We start from the raw sequence: 22,482 nt of genomic DNA on the forward strand, positions 1-22,482 counted from the left end.
TCTAACCTGTAGGACAATGGAGTATTGCTACAAATGTTCGTTTACATTCCTTTAAAAGTCCGTTTTCGCGTGTTAGCACGATCGCGAATTAGCATCTTCCCGCTAGCTCGTTAACCTGCCCAGTACTTCTTGTTGGTGACCGTACTTCGCGGATTTCACTTATCGCGGGTGGTTTTTGGAACCAATTATCCGCGATAAACGAGGGATTACTGTAATGTAATTATCAAACTTCCTAAAAAGGTTAATAAATGCCTATTTTAATAGATTAATCTTCAAATTCACCAAGATCTATGATCGTGTTCACAATAAATGTGTGTGTGTGTGTTTTTTTTAAGTATCCTCTTAAACTAAACACATCATCTGTGTTTACATACAGGTGTGGACAGAACCGCTTTGATAATGAGATCGCTGCTGTATTTTGTCACCCAGTCAGCACCTTTTGTATCTCCTTGTATGAAAGCGAGAAATTGTCATCCCACTTGTCAAGGGATGACACAAGTTGAGCTTTCCGGCGGGCAAATGCGTGTGAATGAGAAATAGATTGAGATGAATATTTGCAGTGGAAAGTATAGCGAGTGCATAAGGTTCACATTGCAGAGCACTTCTGTCATAGGTTATGACTTATTTATTCCTTTTAGTTTGACACTTGGCGAGGGGTAGAAGGAAGGGGGGGGGCGTCATTCTTCCTCCCGCAATCTCTCGGTCAGGAAAGAACAGCTGTTATATTTTAACAACAGATGTGGCAGTGCGCTGAATAAAGCCATAAGAAAAGCATCAGTTGGCTTCAGTTGGTTTGTTTGTGTCTGTAACAGATCCTTAGTGACCATCTTGAATAAGTTAGACACTGGAGGTGTAACTGGAGAGTCGTGCTTGTGAAGAAAAGTAGTCGGAATAGCCATCCAATCTCAGTGAGCTAGCAAATTGCAATACTTTCCCGGCGTGATATGTTTTATACGGCCGCAGGGAAACATTTGCTTCTGTCAAGGAGAAGGAGGCTGCAGAGGAGATATGGAAACGATGCAGAAGATGATAAGACGCTCATTATTGCGCTCCTATTTTTGGCTTTATCTTCCCACTCTCATTCTCACGCTTACAGTGGAGACGTCATGCGTGTAGGCCTATGTCCTACTTAGATCTGACATGCATGGCTGTCTGTCTGTCTGCGTATAATATATATGCTTATTGAGTGTTCTTCGTTGTCATGGAAACTGTATGTACAGTGGCTGGCAATAAATGCAAGTTTGGGCAAATAATGAGCAATTCATCTCAAAATAGGCTTCTTGCCATTTCAAATTGACCGTCAAACGAAACAATAAACAAAGACAATTGCAGATGATGAATTTTCATCCGAAATAATTGATTAATGACATAAGCAGCAGTTGTGTGACTAACAAATGTTGCTGAATGAGGCTCATTGTTCGTGGCGTGGTCATTAGCCGCGGTGGCTAATTGCTGGTGTAACAAAAAGCGTGGACAACATTTCCCTGATGATCACTCAGCTGCTCTCCGTGTGATGTTTATTTTGGTCCGGGTTACACTTAATCAAGCAAAAAAAATGTCAAGTGGTAAAATGAGAAAGCGATGAAGCTGTTTGAGGGAGGCGAAGGCCTCGCTGATGGTCACATGATGCGTGTCACCCAATGTGACAGTGCGAAATGGGTGTCTTCGCAATGTGACAGAGGAAATGGGAAAGCTTTAAATGCTGACACGGGCTTTATGATCTGCTGCAGCTTGAAGATGGAGAGGCGTTGACGTATGCGCTCAGCCAAATGTTGGTGTTTTTTTTTTTTGCATGTAAGCGAGTGTTTCTGTTTGATTTATTGCCTCTGCTTGAGCGTGGTGTTATTTGTGCACAAGATTGTGCAGAAACAGCTGATTTCCTGGAAGTTTTGTGGAGGCGAGGCATCGACCATTACTTGAAATGTATCCAAGTAATTATGCACATCTTTGACTATTTTGTTTTTGTTGGCAAACGGTCCTAATCCGCCCTAATGTAATCTTGTGTCTTTCTTTTTCCTCACTTATTTTATCGATCTTTTTCCCTCTTTTTTATTTTCAAGGATTGCGTCATTTCTAAATTAAATTCAGGATGGATTTAATGAAGCGGAGAGTTCGACCTAATTAGGATTTTTATTTTTTATTTTTAAATGTCCGCTCATCGATTTCACAAGTGACTGATGTTTAAACCTGGTGTATGTCTGAGTGTTCTTATTGATGAGCATCATCAATTGCGCTCTTGTCCACATCCTCTATCGAACTCACCTTTCACCTTCAGCCCTAAGCGTGGACACTCGAACAAGAGCCAAAGCCACAATGACGTAGACTTGAATCCCGCGTCTCATCACTATTTTATATAGTTCAATGTACACTAGGTCATCACACCTGAAACCAGGAGTCTTTCCATCTGCTCTAAATAAATGAAATGATCCCGGTGACACGCATTTATTATTAATAAGCATCATTAATTAACTTGAGCTTGTTGGTCCCAATTTCCCTTCTATTTAAAACAGCAAAGCCACTCAATGATTCCAAGATGCATACTCGTAGTGTGTTATTGATGTATTTTGTCAAGAGGCATGATCCAACATGTATTGAGATAGTGTATCAGTGTCTCGTGCTTATCTGCACGTGTTTGTGCGGGAGCCAGACGTGTCTCATTGCCAAAGTGTCATAATCCAGTCCAGAGTTCACGCTTCATATCCTTACGTGAGCTCGATTTGTTTGAGGAGGCCATGTTGGCCTCCTATGGCTGCACGTATTGTTAGGACCTTTCCCCCCCCTTCTCTGGTTGGTTAGTCAGAGCAAAACTCGTCACGAACAAGTTAAGAGTAGCAAAACATTTCTTTTGTGATATTTTATTGTATGTATTTCAATTATTTTACTGTTTGTCATTTTATTAGATAACTATTGATTGTGAACTACTCAAGATGGTGTATACAGCTGAGTGCTGTTACTCGAAGTACTCTGAAGTATATGTCGTACCAGACAAAAACAGAATCATAAAGATGAAGAAAAATAACATAAGTCACTCTAGAGCACAGGTGTCAAACTCATTTTTGTCACGGGCCGCATCATAATTACAGTTTTCTTCGGAGGGCCGTTATGACTGTCAACCCAAATAAATGTATGAACGCCTCATATTATATACAGTATGATACAAAAGAAACTGAAATTATTCATTTTCATTTTCAAATCAGACTAGTGGAAACTTTTCAAATATTTTAAAAAGACGATTTTTAAAAGTTAAGGCAATTTCAGGAATGACACAAATTTGCACAATTTGTCTTTGCGGGCCACAGAATATGATGCGGCGGGCCGTATCTGGCCCCCGGGCCTTGAGTTTGACACATGTGCTCTAGAGTGTAAGTTGCATTTTGGGAGAAATCACGACTAACAAGCTGAGCCGCAATTGGTTGTCAGCTGGCAACTGTGATGTCATTTTCAGTCGACAGCAAGTGACAAAATGGCCGCCCCTTAAGATGGATAAAACTGAGTAAATTTTGCTGCTTTAATCATATTCCAAAAGCGCAATATTAATCAGAACATCGCGTTTAGACTAGAGGGAGCACACAAGCATCAATAGCTTCAATGCTTTTATTGTTTTCTTATCTTTTTTTTTAAGTCAAGTACACACATCCGAAACAAAATGGTTTTGCACATACTGGCTCGCTAGTGATGTTTCCATCGACCATTATAATCATGTCCATAAACTGACCATGTTTAATTACAGTTTTTCCTCCAGGCCCATTAAATTGAAGGATTTGCTGTCTATAGGCTATTTAATTGACAAATGAGTGCCATGTGAACTGTGAGGGAGACCTCCGCCCATCATGGGTGCATGTGTAGTGCGTGTGCGCGTCTGTCTCTGTATGCACATTAATGACCGAGGCCCTCTTGGGGGCAATGCAAGGAGGACGTGGCACGTGGTGCAGAGAGGTCAGCGACGACAGACGCAGAGCAGCAGCTGTTGGTGAAAATGGAGGAGGGAAGACGAGGTGAGAATAAAGGGAGGGGAGTATTGGCAGCGGATTGAAAGAAAAAAAAAAGACGGTGGCAGGAATAGTCTGATGGAGCAATGAGCGGAGATGGGATGATAAAATAGGGAGAGGTCACAGGGCACACACTTGGGGATGAAGCGTCTGGAATACATTTGGGAAGATTTTTCTTTCTCATTTTCTTTCACGGTAAAAATGCAAAGCCATGGATAAAATGGATGATTAATATGGATGAATCCATAACAAAACTGCATTTCTTCACGACATTTTATTTTTCTCTGGAAAAGAATGAAACAAAAGAATAAACATTTTTAGCCTCAATTTGAACACTTACCCAGAAAAGACAATTGAGCACACTTTTTTTTAAGATATTTGATTCATTTATGCCCTGGAACTGTTCTCTTAAAAATACTTTCTGGCAGCCCATTTATGTGCAAATGGTGGTCTGGCGTGCAATTTGTTTACTAGGTCATGTGCTAGTGCCTGACCAATATGGATTTTCTTTAGGCCGATTTTGTTGTTTGGCAGAATAATATGCCGATAACAATTTTTTCTGATTTATTAAAAGAAAGCAAGTTGCGGATACCCTTAGTTGATGCTTCAATTATCTTGAAGAGCCTGCACAAGAGAGCTTAGCGTGTCCGACCGTGACTCAGGCCTAATGTTTTCCTGTAAGGAGACATGGCAAGGTTGTGTTTTTAATGGAGTGAGAATGAGGAGTGGAAGCAGCAGATGGACTCCCGCTGCCTCCATTTACCAGCCTCCCGACGAACGACCAGCATGTGTATCGATGTGCATGCAAGAAGCCGACAATCGGTCGGTGTGTCTGTCAATAAGCTCTTACTTTTAATTTTCAGACCGTACGACGCTTGAAGAGAGGAGGAACCGGATGTTAAGAGCATATTCCACATTTGACTTTTTACCGATAGACTATGGTGAAACGATCAATTAATTATTTGCCATCTATGAATGACCATAGTTACAATATATTATTGTGTCTTGTTATTTATAAATAAGAATTGTTCAATTCAATGACCGCAATGCCCCCTTATGTTTTATTACAAGCCAGTGTGCCATTAGGAATGATATATAATTATTCCAAAATATATGGATTTGAACAAGGTTTTCCAAATGAAGTCGTAAATTACTTTTTATGGCTACTAAAAGACATCGTTGTGTAGGAGCCGTGTGGCGTTCGCTGACATTTGATTTTGTCCTGTTACTTATTGCGCATAAAACTCCAAATAGGTTTGATCTCATTAAATTCTCAGCTTGAATCTGAATAAGTCAGTTTAATGTCAGAGTAAGGTTGCTCCTGTAAACCTCGCAAGTCCTGTGGCCGTGGATGAAAAGAAGTCCCATGTGACCTTCATCACCCCTCTTTGACTGTTTGCTCCAATTTTGCTCATGTGGATGTTTCTTTGAGCCATCTATTGTTCGTGTTCCCCTCTAACACGTCTTCACCCTTTCACCCCCGGGGTGCACATTTAACTCCGCTATTTCCTTTCTTCTGCGCTACCTTTTTGCCCCTTTCACCCCCACCATCCATCTCCCAGGCACCTACACCCCCCACATGTCTCCCCTGGGCCATGTGGACAGTTGGATGGCTTTGTGTTTGACACGTGTGTCAGCAGAAGGCAGTGCGCGCTCACATGCACACGCAGCCCTAATTCGCTGTGTAGTGTGACAACAGCAACCGACCCCCCCCCCATCCACCCACTCACCTTCATTGTACCGCAGATTAACTCTCATGCGCACACGTGACCCCAGACCCCAAGGGGCCGCCGTAAGTAAGAATATGCTTTGAGGCAGAAAATCAGAAGGCAATTTGAGGGAGAGTCCAGCTGAGAAGATGGGGGAATGATCATTTGAGGGAAGTTCAGCTTCATTTGGCTAATTCTTTTTTTTTCCCCCACACTGGTAAAATTGAGCAAAAGTCACTTTTTAAATTAAAGGTGTGTGTGTGTGTGTGTGTGTATATATGTATATGTATATATATATATATAGTAACATTACTATGTAACTATTATATTTATACATTTTATAAATGGAATTGGAGATTACCTCAGACACATTCGGAATGGGTGAAACCTGACAAACGCTACATCTTATGGAAAGTCCTTCCAGACAAAAAGGAAGCTGTATTTATCTCTAAAAGGAGGACCGACTGTATTCTGTTCTATTCTCACTTCCTTGGCTGGGCTTTATATAAAAACAGGCGTCCCCACTGTTTGGTTTGTTTTCACTCTCTGCGCTTGTAGGCCAAAGGTTGACCCAGCACTCCCAATCAGAATGAGTTCAATTGACATCGTGACATTAGCTGGCAGAATTTATTCCCGTTCATTGTTTTACCAAACCACATTAAGTTGTCGTTCACTTCTGTTGACTTGACATCTTTATTGACCAGTAATGGAACGAGCACCCAGGAGCCCATGTTGACTGATATTCAATTTGCAGTGACTTAGCAGAAACAAATCATCCAAGAAGTTAAACAGCGTGCTTTTAACAGAACTGAGACAAACACTCTGCTGTGACTGATCGATGACTCAACTCCGATGTGTGCACTTTTGTTAAGTGTAGACGTCTGAGCGCATGAGTGCTGCAAAATGCGCAGACATGTGATGCAATGAAATGGTAATAATATAACTGGAGATGTTGTGTCATGGGTGGCTTTGACGCTCTGGTGCCTTCACAAACTTTGGGGAAAGGAAGCTCATACAGGAAGTGGTCTGGCTAGACCTCAGACCTGCGTGACTGCAATCACTGTAGTCCCTCTTAAGACTCTTAGTACGGGAAAATGTGTGTGAATACATACATATATACACTTTTGCTCTTGACTATTGAGCGGTGTCCATGTGGTTGCCCGCTTCAGTTTTATGTGAGACATGACAGTGAAAAGTTCATAAGTTAGTGAGAGTAGTGAGTTTTTATATCCCAATGTGACTTTTCCCTGCAATGTGTGTGCTATGATAATGCCTCTGTCACTTCCCAGATGGCGTAAATGGCCAATGTCCCGCCGCCTAGGGAAAATCGTGACGACGAAGTTGCGTCAAAGAGGAATGAAAAAAATTAGACAGACGCACAAGATAGGAGCAACCAAGAGGCAAAATATGCGAAGTTGTGCTGTCTTTGAATTTTGCAGCCCCACCCGTTGATATTATTTGTCACAAATAAGTAATAATGAGAATTTCATATTTCTATTATTTTATTTCATTAACAAAAGTGTATTTAATTTTTTATTTGTTAGTTTTCCTTAAACATAATAACCTTGGTGGTCACATGACTGGCCTCGTGCGGGTCCGGCGGCACGTGTAGGTGTGTGTCACCATACGGTTTTCGTATACAGGCAAGAGGGCGCGGTTGGGACTTGATCCGATCGGTCGCTCTGTGTGAGCTCTTTGTAAGATGGAAGGTGAGGGGGAAGGTGAGACGGGTGTTCCTCTTAGCCGCCTGCTGGTCTGCTTTGCTGCTGGCGACTCAGCTTGATGAGATCACAGGGGATCGACTTTCGCCTCTCTCTCCTGCTCTCGTTCTCTCTTTCTCATTTTTCCCTCGCCCTTTCTAGTTTCCACCACGGGACTCAGTTTTCATTGTCCGTAGTAGTTGTGAAGGGCACCAAAATAATCAGTTGGCACTATATGACCTTTCGAAACCCTTAATTTGGGATATCAATGTATAGGGTGCCTGAAAAGTTTCTTTTTTTTCTGTCTCTCTCTGTGTGCCTGGTGCGCTGCTAAAGAGTAAAGCGAGCACATTCTGTAACCGGAGTGGAGTTTGGAGGTGTTTGATGCCACAGCGGAGCTCATGGTGACAATGGTGCCTTGGAAACACAATTGCGAGTCAAGAGTGTGCTGGGGGAAGGTGAGCAAAGGGGTAGGTAGGGGGTGGTCGGAATAACTAATAGCCCCTGGACAGATAAGCTCCAGGGAGCAAAAGAGGGAGGGAACGCTTGAGGGAGGGAGGGAGGAGGGGAGGGGAGGACGGCTAAGCGGCTGGCAGAGAACAGAAGTCTCTCTTCTTTCTATCCGACTTGCCGGCTGCTGGTCGTCTTCTTGCCCTCATCCGCTTGCCTTCTCTCGCCGGCCGGATAGAAGAGTTTGAACATGGACTTGGGCAGACGCTGCCAGACGTGAGGATGCTCACTGGAGAGTCACTGTAAGCTGCCTAGAAAAATGCCTTTCTTACTGAAAAGAACTGCTTTCTATTTCAAGGAATGATGTTGAATGACATGTTATGCAGTAGCATCCACCTGGATGGCTGCAGAGTGAGCATGGTTTGCTGTTGCTGAGGTGTACATGAGGGAAAAGCTCGCCTGCATGCATTGAGACGTTTGTGTTTATATTTAACATTTCCCCCCCTGTGGATGTTACCATGCACACCGCACGCTTCTACTTTTCTCTTCATCTCTCACTCGCTCTTGCACTGTCTCCTTTAATTGTCTTAATGGCCTCCAGGTCCCAGCTGGCCAGCTGGGATACCCCCTGTATGTGTGTATGCATATATATGTGTGTGTGCCTCTTTTTTGTGGGATAGTGTTCCCCCGCTGTAGCCTGGTTTCTCATTAATTCCCCGCTAATGGCAGATTTTGAAGCGATTGTTTTCAAGGGTGTATACAGGCAAGTGCACTAGTAGTGTAATGATGCGGACAGCGTGGGTTTAATTCCCGGCCAGTGCGTGCAAATTTCCCCATTGTGCTGCTAAATAATAATCAAGGTTATGTCGTCTTATACCCAGCCAGCTTTGCTTGTTCCGAGCGCAGATGCAAAATTGGTGGGAATTCAGGAAGTGCATGTGGTATAAACAAAACTGAAATAAATCATGCAAGCGACTCGCTATGGCAGCAAGAATTTACAGTTGTTCAGTTTAGTACCATGTTGTGTTGTAACATGCCAGGGCGGCACCGAGGCCTCTAATAGATATAGATGCAGCGTAATTAAGAGTAGCAAGAATCGGCAGAGAAGGTCCCCAATAGAAGTACTTCGCTATGGGATTCGTTGTATCATGCTAGCTCTAAAATGCTATTTACATTAAATGCCATATTTGTTACATTAGTAAATGTAAACAAAGTGAAATGGGGTGCAACAGTAAAACTTTGTTGTAACAACAAAACGAAAGCAAGCTAATCATGCTAACTACACCTGCTGTTCTTTTGATGTCTTAGTGATGCTTTTATTATATTTGCACTGTCCCAAACTACACTGACCAAAAACTAGCTACAGATGAGAAGTTTTAGTGGGTTTTTTTTTAAAAACAGTAACATTTTCAATCTTTGAGCTCCAGTAATAGTGATTATTCCACAGAGCAGATGTATGCTGCTCCTTAGTGTATGTCAAAGTAGTAAACTTCAACTGGAAGGAACAAAAATACTGCTCGAAGCAAGCACACCAGAGTAGCATGCAGTCAAAATGAAAGAATATTTTAAAAAGTAAGTTTATAAGTTTTTGAGCATATCAAAATATTTCATATGGTCTCTGTGGATCTCTGCGTCTGGAACGTCGGGGGGGTTCACTGTACATAGAGAGTGGGGGGGGGGGGGGGTTACGGAATAACTACTCCAGGATTTCCCCCACGCTCATACAATAATAGGATAGGTCCTGCCTTCTATTTTTAGCCTATACACTACAAGCACTCCTAATCTGACAGCCTCCAGTAGCGTCTCTTGCAACAGTGTTTAGTCTGTCGGTGACTGTTGGGTCGGAGCGCGAGGATACTTTTGTGTGGTCCGCCCTGGCGAAGAGAGATAGCGGCCCTCCTTTCTGACTTTATCCTTTTGTTTTTTCAGCTGCTGACCCACGTAGGCCCCCCCCCCCGGCTCCCCTACCTCTAGCATTGTTTCTGTTCCCCGCCACCCTTCTTACTTGTCTCAAATCTATACAGACTTCCTCCCCCAGCAGTATTTTAATGACTGCCCCCTCTTAAGCATTGTTATTAATCTCCCTTGCTCCTTTCTCCTCACTCAGGAAGCAATTTGCCAATGACGGGGAGGGTTTTCAGGATCACACTATGATGGGTGTGTGCTGTTAAATGGGCTGTTGCTGCAAGCCCCTGTTCCACTTTGCACACAGCAATTTTAGAGAACACCACGGGGAGGGAGACAAGTGCTTCAATCATGAGACGATGTGAGCCTTCATTTGTTCGGCAGAGCCCGAGGTGCAGTCATGTCAATTATCATGTAGTTAATTGACGAATTTACTGTAAAATGTCAGCGTAAAGTGGTGTCTTGTTTTATTCCTCTCACCGTCCCAGACGAGGCGATATCATTTGGACTGTTGCTAAATTAAACAATTAAACTATGAATGAATTACTCTGCTGCTGCTAAAAGAAATGAATTATTCCAACTTAAAGTTGACCTGAAACGGAATAAATGGCTTCTGTCATTGCCATGGCAACGTTGGGTCACCTACTTTAGTTTTGGATCGTCCAGGTCGCTTGTTGACATCAATGACAAACTGGCACACTCGTGCGCGGACCAGCAATTTTGCTGATCAAAATGGTACTGTAACACAAATGAGTTCTTCTCATCACACATTTTATGACAACATACTATTTGTCTTGCTTTTGGTTTTAGTTGGTGACCTTTTCTTTGTAGCTTACAATTGCACATTTGATTGCGAATGACTTATCCACTTCAGGGGCTTGAAAGTAGGTTAGATTTTTATTCTGTAGGGAAGCCCTGGAGGAAAAAAAAAAAGACCCAAACACACTCTACAGTAACTCACTCACTGCTGCTTTAAAGTGGACGGCAACTCAAAAATGCTCTTTACAGTAATATGTTGTAGTGTAAACACGGTATTCCTATTAATATTGGAATATGAAAGAAGCAGCGAAATTCACCCTGTGCCTAATGCCGTAACATAACATATAAATATTTCATTTTTAAAAATGATATCATTTTAATCATTTAATAATTTGCAGTCATTTTCAGTTACATGTTTATTTCATATAATTTCCTGTCCAGATATTTAAATTGCCAGATATTTTGCTGTTCATTTGAATGATGCTGCACTTTAACACTATTTAAGCCAGACATGTAAAAAGTCTACTCAATCACCCAAGCTCTCAATTACGGTCTTTTACCAGTCACTCTTAGCATAGCTTAGCAATTAACTTGGCAATGTCATGAGGTTGTTTTAAATTCAGACTTTATGTTGAATGTGCAAAGGAGCAGCATTGGTGCACCGTATTCAAACTGACTTTGATTCAGTTTTACGTCCACTGGGGTTATGAATCTGCCACCTGAATCTGAATACCGCCTTCTAGATTGCACAAGCAAGCATTTGTATTTGTGTGCGAGTGAGCAAGGGAGAGAGAGGTATAGGCTTTGCGTAGGTGTGCTTAAAGAGGCGCTCAATCACTGTAGCGCTAACAGTCTACCATGACACTATCCATTTTTCACACCTCTCAGCTGTGACAAATGCTTGCAGAATGCATGTTAGCGTTCTCTTGATTTTAGTCACCAAGTTTGTTAGTACGATGTATTTATTTAAATTTCTAAGGTAAAGAAAACGAATGGAGCTGTTTTTTTAAAGAGGTCATTATTAGTACCAGGGAGGACCAGCGACTCAATTTAATCCATATTACATGCATAGACAAGAACATTTGTTTTCACCGACTGCACTATGATTTGCATTTAGCGCTTGTGAAGCATCTACTACCAGTTAAAGAGAATTTAAAAATCCCCCTATGTACAGTAATCCCTCGTTTATCGTGGATAATTGGTTCCAAAAATTGAAATCCGCGAAGTACAGTCACCAACAAGAAGTACTGGGCAGGCTAACGAGTTAGTGGAAAGATGCTAATTCGCGATCGTGCTAACACGCGAAAACGGACTTCTAAAGGAATGTAAACGAACATTTGGAGCAATACAACATTGTCATGAAGGTTAGACACATGTTTCCTCAATTTAGAAGTTTTATTTTGACTTTTAAATGTTTTTTTTAATTTGGAAAAAAAAATCCGCGCTGTAGTGAAGCCACGATAAACGAAACGCGAAGTAGCGAGGGATCACTGTACTTTGTGATGGTCACTTAGCGTGTGTTTCCAGTGTCGAAATACGTGCGTAATTGCTTGTGTACAGTGCGTTAGCAGGTTGCATGCTGAGCTTGTTTTGCCGCATGCTGGGAGACGGAGCGTTCGGTGTCAGCCTATAGACCATAAATTGCACCAAGTGATGCGGCAGAGCGGCACTGTACAAAAGTGAGGCAGGGGGATGGACAGATGAGAGTGAAGTGGAGGGGAAAGGGTAGAAAACTCGCAGTGTAATGGCGCTTACTCTGTAAATGCCTAATAAGTACAATGCGTGAACACCACTTCCTTTCATCAAGCGAATGTCCCAGTCCGTGTGTTTTGACATGCTGTCAGCAGCCAGACGGTTCAGTTTACGTCTACCTCCGACAAACTCAGCCACCCAGGGATTCCCTCGGCAGGAATGAATGTATGAATGTAGGAAGGATGGCAGTTTGTTTAATCTAGGGGGGTGGTGCGGCTGTTGCCACGAAGACATGTAACATAAATGTGTGCGCTTGTGGTCGCATGTGAGGTCTGTTTATGCTCGGTCTGGCGCCCCAGTGCGTCCCCAGGAGTGGAAACGTGGAAGAAGTGACCACTTTGTGAATCATTTTTCAGACGTCACTGGAATTAGTCAAAGTCGAGGGAACGCCGCATGACAGTGAAGGTTCACGCTGATGAATTCCTTTAAAAGAAAAATAATAAATACTCAATGTATTGAATGGATGTTATGTTGTTAAAACGCAAATTAACTGAAAGTGTACAGGCCAACAGGAAAATATGGGGGCTTGTGGACAATGACAGGGTACATATTATTGGCTGATATTAATAACAGATAATAACAGGGTTGATATTACAGTTATCCCTCGTTTATCGCGTATAATTGGTTCCAAAAAACACCCGCGATAAGTGAAATCCGCGAAGTGCGGTCCCCAACAAGAAGTACTGGGCAGGCTAACGAGTTATCGGAAAGATGCTGATTCGTGATCGTGCTAACACGCGAAAACGGACTTTGAAAGGAATGTGAACGAACATTTGGAAAAATACTACATTTTCCTAAAGGTTAGACACGTTTCCTCAATTTAGAAGTTTTATTTTGACTTTTAAATTGTTTTTTCATTTGGGAAAAAAAAAATCCGCGATGTAGTGAAGTTGCGATAAACGAAACGCGAAGTAGCGAGGGATCACTGTATTGGCTAATGTTAGCATTTAATGAGCACATAGTGGAGCTTCACTTAGCGACAAGATTCACTTACTAAGCTGACTGTGTACTGTTTAGAGTTCCTGAAAGCTTTTTGTATTGATTGGTATTTGAGCATGATATAGTAGTGGACATATTACAAATTAAAATTAAATTAATGAATCAATGACTCGGTTCCTCCAATTTCCTTGAGCTTTTTTAAGTAACATTATTATACACAGTATTGTGTAGCAGATGCCAAAAAATAATTTAAAGTGAAAGAACCAGAATTTAGTAGATCATCATTGTGCTGGTATATGTGCAAATGTTTCTCAAGTTTTTTATTCTGCAAAAGCAAACCATATAGATTTTTGATTGTCAAATAATTTCTCATCTTCCAACTATGACAGGGAAATAAAAAATAGGTAACGAAAATAAATAACAGATGGCAGAGAAGCATGTTGCTGTGAGTTGCAGCATCAGACGCTACGCCAGCCTTAGGGCGGTGCAATGACAGCCGTGGCGACCGCGGGGTTGGAGGTCAAATGTCGCATTGATGACAGCCCGTAACTGGATTGTCAGCCACACACACACCAAGTTTTCTTTGGCAGTGATGAATGTTGCATGCTGCGACCGCCTTTAACCCGTCTGCCAGTCATGAGGACACACATCCATACGCACACACACACGCACGCACGCCCACACAGAGGCAGCTGTCAGCCTGTCCCAGCACTGAACTTGCTCATGCTGGGGGTGTGCTGGGTTTGGGTGCATGTTTTGGCTACCCGTTGCCATGACCTCATTTGTGAGGAAAGAGAGAGAGCTTTAGTGGGAAATGCCTAGGGAGTCAGAAGAGGTGTGTGCGGACCATGCATTAGTCATGTTACATGCAGTAAATCCCATCAAACTGTTTTGTACACAATTCCCTATCTTACAAAAAGGCTCTTAGTGTACGCTGATGTATTGGTATCGTTGACTTGGTATCGGTACAGCGGAGAAAAGACGCATTGAGTACTGTTGTTGCTATCTGTCTAAAAAAGGGTGTTACATAATCACTCCCTGTTTGAAAAGGAGAATATGTACTACAATTTGATGTTATTATTCATGCTGGAAACATTCCTTTGAAGCTAATTTCCTACTGACAAGCCTATGCATGTGATGATGAGCAACAAAGCATTTCCCAACATTATCGGCTCATGACGTTTCGTTGTTACTATAGTTTGTTTCTTTTTGATTGATCTTCATCCCACCACGCTGAGGGCTTATTGTGTCTTGTGGCGGATGAGGAAAACTTTTGCGGTAGATAGATGAGCCATCTCGAGAGTTATGTCATCCACACCTTCATTCTGAGGTGTGACTCTCTCTCTTGAAACCATAAGTAGCAGCCGCCGTTCCTGGAAGGGACCATGATGTCAGTTTAACCACATGGAACCTATGTTCTCACATAATGATGAAGAAACGATGCTGAACATGTTCTCGATTGCGTCCTCAATCAGTCTGTCATAAAACGCAGAGATGAAATCATCCAGTGATTTTCATATTTTGTCACCAGCTGTGTTCCATGTAGTTTTGTCCGAGGCCCACTAAAATGGTGCAGATGAATTATTACCGGGTTGTTTTGTTTTTCTTGAAGACTCAGGCAATACTCATTAAAATTTACACGCTCCTTAATGAAAATTCACAAGTTGCAAATCCCAATAATATTGCACAAGAGAAATGTTTGGAGGGTTGCATGATCGGACTGGCATCGGTGCACATTTGCTGGAATGATGCAGCGTGACTCATAGGAAGTGTATTTGTGTAAATGCGACAATGTGTGTGTGTGTGTGTGTGTGTGTGTCTATTCATCCTTTCATCACGTTATCCGCATCCAACTAGTAATTTGGCGTTAATTCTGTGAACATCATCACTCGCCATTTGCCATTCCTCTTACTTATTTAATTGGATCTGTCATCATTAGCTTCTTTAGATCTACCAACATGATTGTGTTTTCATCAATAGATACGAGATAGAATGGAAAGTCGGACACTAATAATACATAAAAGTTAAGGTTTTTGACTCCGGTTTACTCTCCAACACTTAGCTCTCTACACATAGTTGCCCTAGCATTAGCAATAGCATTAGCGGTGGCCACAGTTTTTCAAATACCGATTAGATTTGTATTGTATTGTAGGAATTGTAGTCACTGCATGTCATGTGAAATTGTTTTGCTGAAGAAATGTATCTTTAATCTAGAAATGTTTTTTTATTTTTGCTGGTTTTGTCTCGGAACGAACGTGAAATAATAATAAACCACTGTGAGCTCATTGGCTCTTGCAGCCTTTGTAGACGTCTGCTCTATATCATTACAATGTTGCTTCTTGAAAAGATAACTGGCTGACTTTTTTAAAACTTGCTTCCATTTTGTTCTCTGTCAACAGGGTTGGCAGCAGCCCTTCTGTTCTCCCAAAGATATTTGGGGAATGAACGCAGATCACATTCATCTTTCATTTGTAACGTCCTCCTCCATCTCCCTCTACCACACCTCAGTAGGGACAGCACACTTCAGTTGCACCGCATTGATGAGGTAACGTCACGCTGTGCTCAGGGCAGCACCCACCTGCACAAACGCCACCCTCCCTCCCCATCACCCCGACCCCAGCCTCCCTTCTCCTGCCTGCTCCACTGCAGCCATGGGCCAGAAGATATCCGGTGGTATCAAATCTGTGGACGGCCGCGGGGAAAGCGGCGGTTCCCCATCCTACCGACCCTCGGCTCACAGTAGGCAGCACCCAGAGTTGAGGGGCCCGGATTTCTCCAAACCTCCCAGGCTGGATCTCCTTCTGGACATGCCTTGCGCCAGCCTGGAGACCCAACTTCGTCACGCGTGGAACGCCGATGACCGTTCGCTGAACATTTTCATCAAAGAGGAGGATAAGTTGACATTTCACCGCCACCCCGTCGCTCAGAGCACGGACTGCATCCGGGGACGGGTGGGATACACTAGGGGACTCCACGTCTGGAGGATTCACTGGCCGTCCCGACAGCGCGGCACCCATGCAGTTGTCGGGGTAGCCACCTCCGAAGCTTCTTTACATTCTGTCGGGTACACTGCCTTGGTGGGGTCAGACTCTGAGTCCTGGGGCTGGGATCTGGGACGTAACCGCCTCTACCACGACAGCAAGAACCGTGCCCACAGCTCACTGCCGACTTACCCTTCCTTCCTGGAACCCGAGGAGGCGTTCACACTACCAGACTCTCTGTTGGTCATTCTGGACATGGACGAGGGCACGCTGAGCTTCATGGTGGAGGGACAGTATTTAGGAGTGGCGTTCCGAGGGTTGAAGGGCAAGAAGCTACATCCCATCGTCAGCGCTGTGTGGGGCCATTGTGAGATATCCATGAAGTACATCAACGGACTTGATCGTAAGTAGGCAACTCGCCTCTCCAGTCTGTACTGTGTGTCGCTGTGTTGTGTGGAAGTAATTCTTTCTTGCCATTGTAAGTGAACCATGACTTGAAAAGCTCATTAACTTCAAGAGAATGAGTTCAATATAATCTGAGTGATTCACTTCCATCCATTATTTGACGACTTTTTAAATTCCAAATCACCAAAAAACTGATTCTCTGCTTTCATGGCTTGTCATGGAATGTTCTCGTAACAATGTCAGTCTGTTTCCTACCTTGGGAAAAAAAAAAAGAAAAAAGATAAGGGGTCATGTACTCCCTTGCCAACCTAAGCCTGCATGTTTTTGTGAAACTGCAGCTGGCCAACTGAAACATGAGTCAGACCCAAAACACATTGCGGCATCAGTCTTGAATGTTCTAACTTCTTGATAAAAGGACTTGGACGGCTTTGGTGTTAGCATTTAGTTTAGCTAGCTTGACTCGAGCTAATCTACTGCACCACAGGCGGCATTGAAATTGAGGCATTGTCTGGTGACATTTTTTTTTTAAAGAACCATCTGCTGGAATTCAGAGTAAATTAGTGCAATGGGTCTTCTTGGAACAATACAGGGAATATAAAACGAACACCAGAAGTTTTACAAGAATTTCAACTTCATACTGTAGTGCCAGGTTTTACTATCAGCGATGTATGATGGTTGAAATTAAGGAGAAGAGAAAATATTGCTAAATAAATAAAGCAAAAAATATTGCCATTTCACCGAAGCATACATTTTGGGTGTGAATGCTCACATGGCGCAAACACATAAAGAAATACCACACATGTCTTCGTTTTAGAGTTTATCTCATCTCATAGAAAAATATTGCTTGATGTCGCAATGCCAGGCGTATTAAACGTCTGGATCCCAGAGAAGGGGAACTCCAACTGAACCACTAAATCTGAGACAATGCTTTTTCTTTTCCATCATTGCTTTAGACCACATTCCCAGTTGGCAGCTCGCTGAGTTTTTGAGTCGGAGATTAGAATCATGTAGGGATGGAATAAATAACCTGCAGTTTCTCCGTTTTTTTTTTTTTTTTTTTTTTTTTGAGGAGGTAGGATTACAGTCTGGCTTGCACATCCTTTCAGTATCACTTCAGAATTGTCTCGTCTGCTCCGCAAATGAGTCACATGGCGAGAGTGGAGTCATAATTGCCGTCTTGCTCGTCGTCAGTTTATATGCAAGTCATGGAAGCAATACGCGGTCGGTCAACTAGACAACAGACATTGTGTCATATTGTTGTCTTTTTCCCAACTGCTTGCTTTTGAATGATGTGCCTTAAGGCCCCATCACACTTGCTGGCTAGAAATTTGTAACATTTGCTTCTTCTGTACTTGGTCACAGTTGTCTCCACTCTGCTCTATTGGCCTTTCATTGCGACCAGTCATGCGGGGAAAACACGCAGGACATAAAAGCCACAACATCCAGCTGCAGAATAAGCAGTCAAGTTCAGACGGGTTAACGTAATAAGCTGTGATGCAAATAAACGCTGAGCTGCATAGAGTTCCTCCTAATTGCTGCCACATTCCATCAACAGCATCACTTTGTTTGGAGCATGCTGCCATTTGCCTCTGTCTCCTGTGTTTATTTGTCTCTTTATTGTTCTTTCCTCCTCCTGTCGTTATAATTACACCAATTAACAAACACTTGGCTTGCAACAATAGAAAGGAGCCGTCGTCTTAACATGCATCGTCATCTTCTCTTTGCCTCACATTTCACGGATTATTTCCCAGCGCGTGTATGCTAGGTTTCTGTAGCATGTTCCTAATTTTTTTTTTACCCACTCAGTTTCACAACACTGGAGAGGGCAAATCAATCCTGTGGCAAAGCGAGGAAAGAATAGCAACAGCAAATTCAATTGAAAAGAGAAATGAGCGGAGAGTTTCTGAGAGGAAAACAAATCGGAATAGAGGCGAGTCTTTGGCACTTGTGTTCTTCACAAGCATGAAAATAGAATGCAATGTGCGTTTGAGGAAACAAGGACTGAAACTGGGCAACCTGCCCATCCACGAGCCATTATGCTATTCTTGAAAGTTATTTTTTTGGGATCACGAGATGGATCCCGCATACCACTCTGAAAACCACTCGGTTAACCTATTTACAATTTACACGTTAGTAAATATAATAGTAAATATCTCTTGTATAGAGAGACACTAATTCCAGTTTTTCGCCGACAAGGCTAGTTTCATCGCCAACAAGCTTATTTTCTTGTCACATTCCTGACGCGACCCACTTTTTCATAATCTGTTTGACCTTCTGACTGACCTCTCTTCCTCTTCCCTACTGTTTTGTCTGGAACGCATGAACTCTGTCAGACAGGTCAAAGCTTCAGGCTCCTTTCACATCACATATTGACTCACTCACATCGAGACGTTAGCTGGTCTCGGTGATGGGAAATGTGCTCTTCTGATGCACGTTATCTTCGATGTAAAATGGTCCCGAACTTTTCACATTCTCCGTCGTCAATACACTCCCCTTTTTCTGGCTCACTGCCATCACACTTTCTTATTTCGACATCGAGTTGGGCATGCATTTGCAATAACGAGTCCAACATTTTTTTGTTGAATTATTCAATGAATTCTTTCAGCCTTAGGTCACAACAAAAAATACATGCACCAAAAAATAAATAAACCACCACTGACGTTACCGTCACAGAGATTCACTGAACAAGAGTTTGCATTGATGTTTGCGTATCATCACCCAGCTTTTTCTAATATCTTTCTGCAACCATTTTTCTTATTTATTATTTTTTGTTGTTATTGTACAGCCTTTTATATCGATTTGAATTAGATTGTGAAGGTATTTGGCTTGTTGCACAGATGGTGCAATCATTGCAACTGAGCTCAGTGGCTGTGTTCTTGACATTTGTGATTTGTCATTTTGAAGCTACGACACAAACTGGGTGGAAGGCTATGTGGTCTGATTATTATTTTTTACTAGTGTGGCGACAAAGATGAAATGAGCGGAGAGTTTCTGCGGGGTAATGTAGAGAATGTTAGCGACAAAGATGTTAGCGACAAAGATATTAGCGACAAAAATGAGCGACAAATGTTAGCAACAAAAATGAGTGGAGAGTTTCTGAGGGGTAATGTAGAGAATGTTAGCATAAGAATCAGAGAGGAGTGCTCGAACTGTGTGAAATTCTGTAGCTAGCCTAAGAAGTGAAGATAAGGGCTCTTACCGGCTCTCTTTAATAAAGTTTTTAGGAAATCTACCTCCTGACAAAAATATTAACGTCCAGTAATGTCTCCAATATTCACAGTATCGCTTTGTCACTTTGAACACAGAGCTTGTGTTGTAAAGTACAATATGCTGAAGAATTACTAGCACAAATGAAACTTCTTGTTACGGTTGTGTTGTGCTTTGTTTTTCCTAAACCTGCGAGTAGGAAGAAAAAGTCCAAAAGGTTGTTTTCTTCCTTTCTTAAGAACAACAAGTGAACACGGTTCATGCTTCCATCATCCGTTTCTATGCCTCATTAGGCTTGCAGTCAACTGGAGCCTATCCCAGCAGACTTGGGGCCAGAAATTGGGGAATTTTTTTGCTTTTCTGTCTTCACAAACTCGAGGTAGATACAACAAAAAATTGAATTTGTGGCTGGCAGACACACCTGAACTAGAGTACATCCACAAGTCACACAAAAAGGTATGAAATGTAGACCATTATGAATGTGTTTATTTGCTGCAAGAGAATTTGTGGCATTGCTCTGTTTGGGTTTTGCACTTGTTTCCCCACACTCTTCAAACACTCCTCGCCACATTTTTCAGTTTGCTCTCTTACAATCTGTCGCTAGCAAACAGCCAAATCATGCCAGACATTCTGGCTTAGTCACCAACTGTCTAGTGGCAGATATTTGTTCTCTTAATATTAAGACTGTTAAAATGGAAAACGCTGGTGGAGGTTTTACCAAATGTGTGACGTCCATTCAGTGTCTCCATTGTTGTTGGAGAATGAGTTTAATAGCCAGGTGGGAAGGAAATGAGTGATCGGACAAAGGAAGCAGTCACAGGATAAAGGCTCTAAAAATGAGCCTCATGGGCTTCTGTTTGAGAGGAAACAGCATGGACTCCTAAATGCACGAGCGTCGGTGATTAAAATCTTTGCAAAAATGGCACGCAAAAAAGCAATTTATTACATAAATCACTCCATCTGACAACAAAAATGACAATTGTAAAAATAATCATTATGACTCTCTCCATCAGATTGTTCAGAGAACTTGCCATCCCGTTAAAATAATTCCAAAAAATATTATCTGTTCATTTTTGCTGATCATTTATTAAGGACATTGAAATGTTTCCTATGAAATCCAACTGAATTAATGTGACAACAAACAAGCTGGTACAAATAACTGCAAATTATACAGCAAACTCTTGGTTGAATTCACCCTTGACGGATTAGAAAATACATTTAAATTCAAGAATCAACACTTTAGATGGCATTGCATTGCCTCGTAGCTCCTTCTTCACCACCCCCTCCATTTTGACGCCATTGTATTTGACCCAGCAATGCTGAGAGGGGCTGAAATCACTTTGCACTGCTCAGCAGTTGCTTTTCACATCTCCATAAATCTGACGTTTAACACCGGCGTAGATCAGACTGGAGAACGTACTGTAGCCACAAGTCGCCTCTAGTGTTAGCTCTGTTAAATATTGTAGCCAAATTATTATGGGCATCTGAGAACCCCATTTTATCACTTCGGGATATGCTCAATGGGTGAAAAATATAAAAACATTTTAAAAAATGATTTTACTCCTTTTATATTAAATCAGGTATCACAATCTCTGCTGTCAATCAAATATATGAGCTTAAAAATGCATGCTAATTTATTTAGCTTCTTTCTTATGCTAACACATAATTAATTACACGTTGGAGCTGCACAAATATAGCCGCTTAAAGTCGCCTCTGATTACTGGATTATATCTCACCAGGGCGCCTGTGTAAATCCATTTTTTTTTTTTTTAAATCTGCAATGTAGCGTGGGTGCAAACAACAAAGTGCGCTGTAGCGGGCAAGCACTGGTTTAGCTTTTGATGCGCTCTGGTTCCGTTTTTCTGCAGCAATGCAGCAAGCACACTTAGTGATTTCCATCAGGCTAAGTGCAAGATGATGCTCTCAAGTCTTCATCTACCTCCTTCTTTGTTCAGGAGGTTTTACACCACCTTCCAATCAACTTTTCAATTTGGCCTCCCGGCATTCCCGTGCTCTCACTGTCCTTTGTGTCTTCTCATGGATTGCGTTTTATTTAAAGTGTTCGCTCCCTCTTCACGCTGAATGAAGCCCATCCAATTTATTCAGCTCCTGCCGAACTCACTGCACTTTAATTACAAGTGTGATATTGATTTAATTCGACCAAACTTTGTGTTCTTCCACCTGTGGTGCACTAATCCAAACGCAACAAGGTCGTCAATGACATAATTTGTTGTCTGGAGTGCTTGTCTCCGTTCTCACCTCTTGCAATGCAGGAAGAGGAACTGACTTAATATGGAATCAGATCTGCGGCAGGGGGATGAGGGCAAGCTGTACCATTTCCATGGCGACATTTCCTGTTTGCAGTTCAAGTGAGAATGATGTCATGACTCGAGACAGTCTGCCTGTGTCCTCCGCTTCCCTAAGAGCCCGGAAAACATTATTATTGCTTAGGCGTATTTTTTTTTTTACTCATTTATGTCTCCCAGAAGAGTCTATGGGCATTGTAGCAAACTCAAGCCCCAGGGACCAGATACGGCCTGCCACATCATTTTATGTGACCCGCAAAGACAAATTTTGCATCGACTTTGTGTCATTACTAAAATGACAAATTGTCTTCACTTTTAAAAAAGAGATATTGTTTGCAATGTTTATTACCGTTCGTCTTTTTTAAATATTTGAACAGTTT

At 42.2% G+C, this 22,482-nt stretch overlaps 1 protein-coding gene across 2 annotated transcripts in view; it reads left to right on the top strand.

Annotated features, from left to right (window-relative positions):
* LOC119136676 (SPRY domain-containing SOCS box protein 4-like) overlaps positions 1-22,482 on the top strand; it is a 38,134-nt gene that overhangs the window by 5,788 nt on the left and 9,864 nt on the right. Inside the window, exons 1-2 of one of the 2 annotated variants that reach the window (XM_037275292.1) lie at positions 8,006-8,150; positions 15,603-16,587. In XM_037275292.1, coding sequence (XP_037131187.1) covers positions 15,855-16,587 — 733 coding nt within the window. In that variant the 5' untranslated portion in view covers positions 8,006-8,150; positions 15,603-15,854. Of the gene's footprint in view, positions 1-8,005; positions 8,151-15,602; positions 16,588-22,482 lie in introns of those variants that run through there. The other variant, XM_037275291.1, reaches the window with a different exon arrangement.

The sequence above is a fragment of the Syngnathus acus genome, chromosome 17 (assembly GCF_901709675.1).
Source record: "Syngnathus acus chromosome 17, fSynAcu1.2, whole genome shotgun sequence".
NCBI classification, from domain to species: Eukaryota; Metazoa; Chordata; class Actinopteri; order Syngnathiformes; family Syngnathidae; genus Syngnathus; species Syngnathus acus.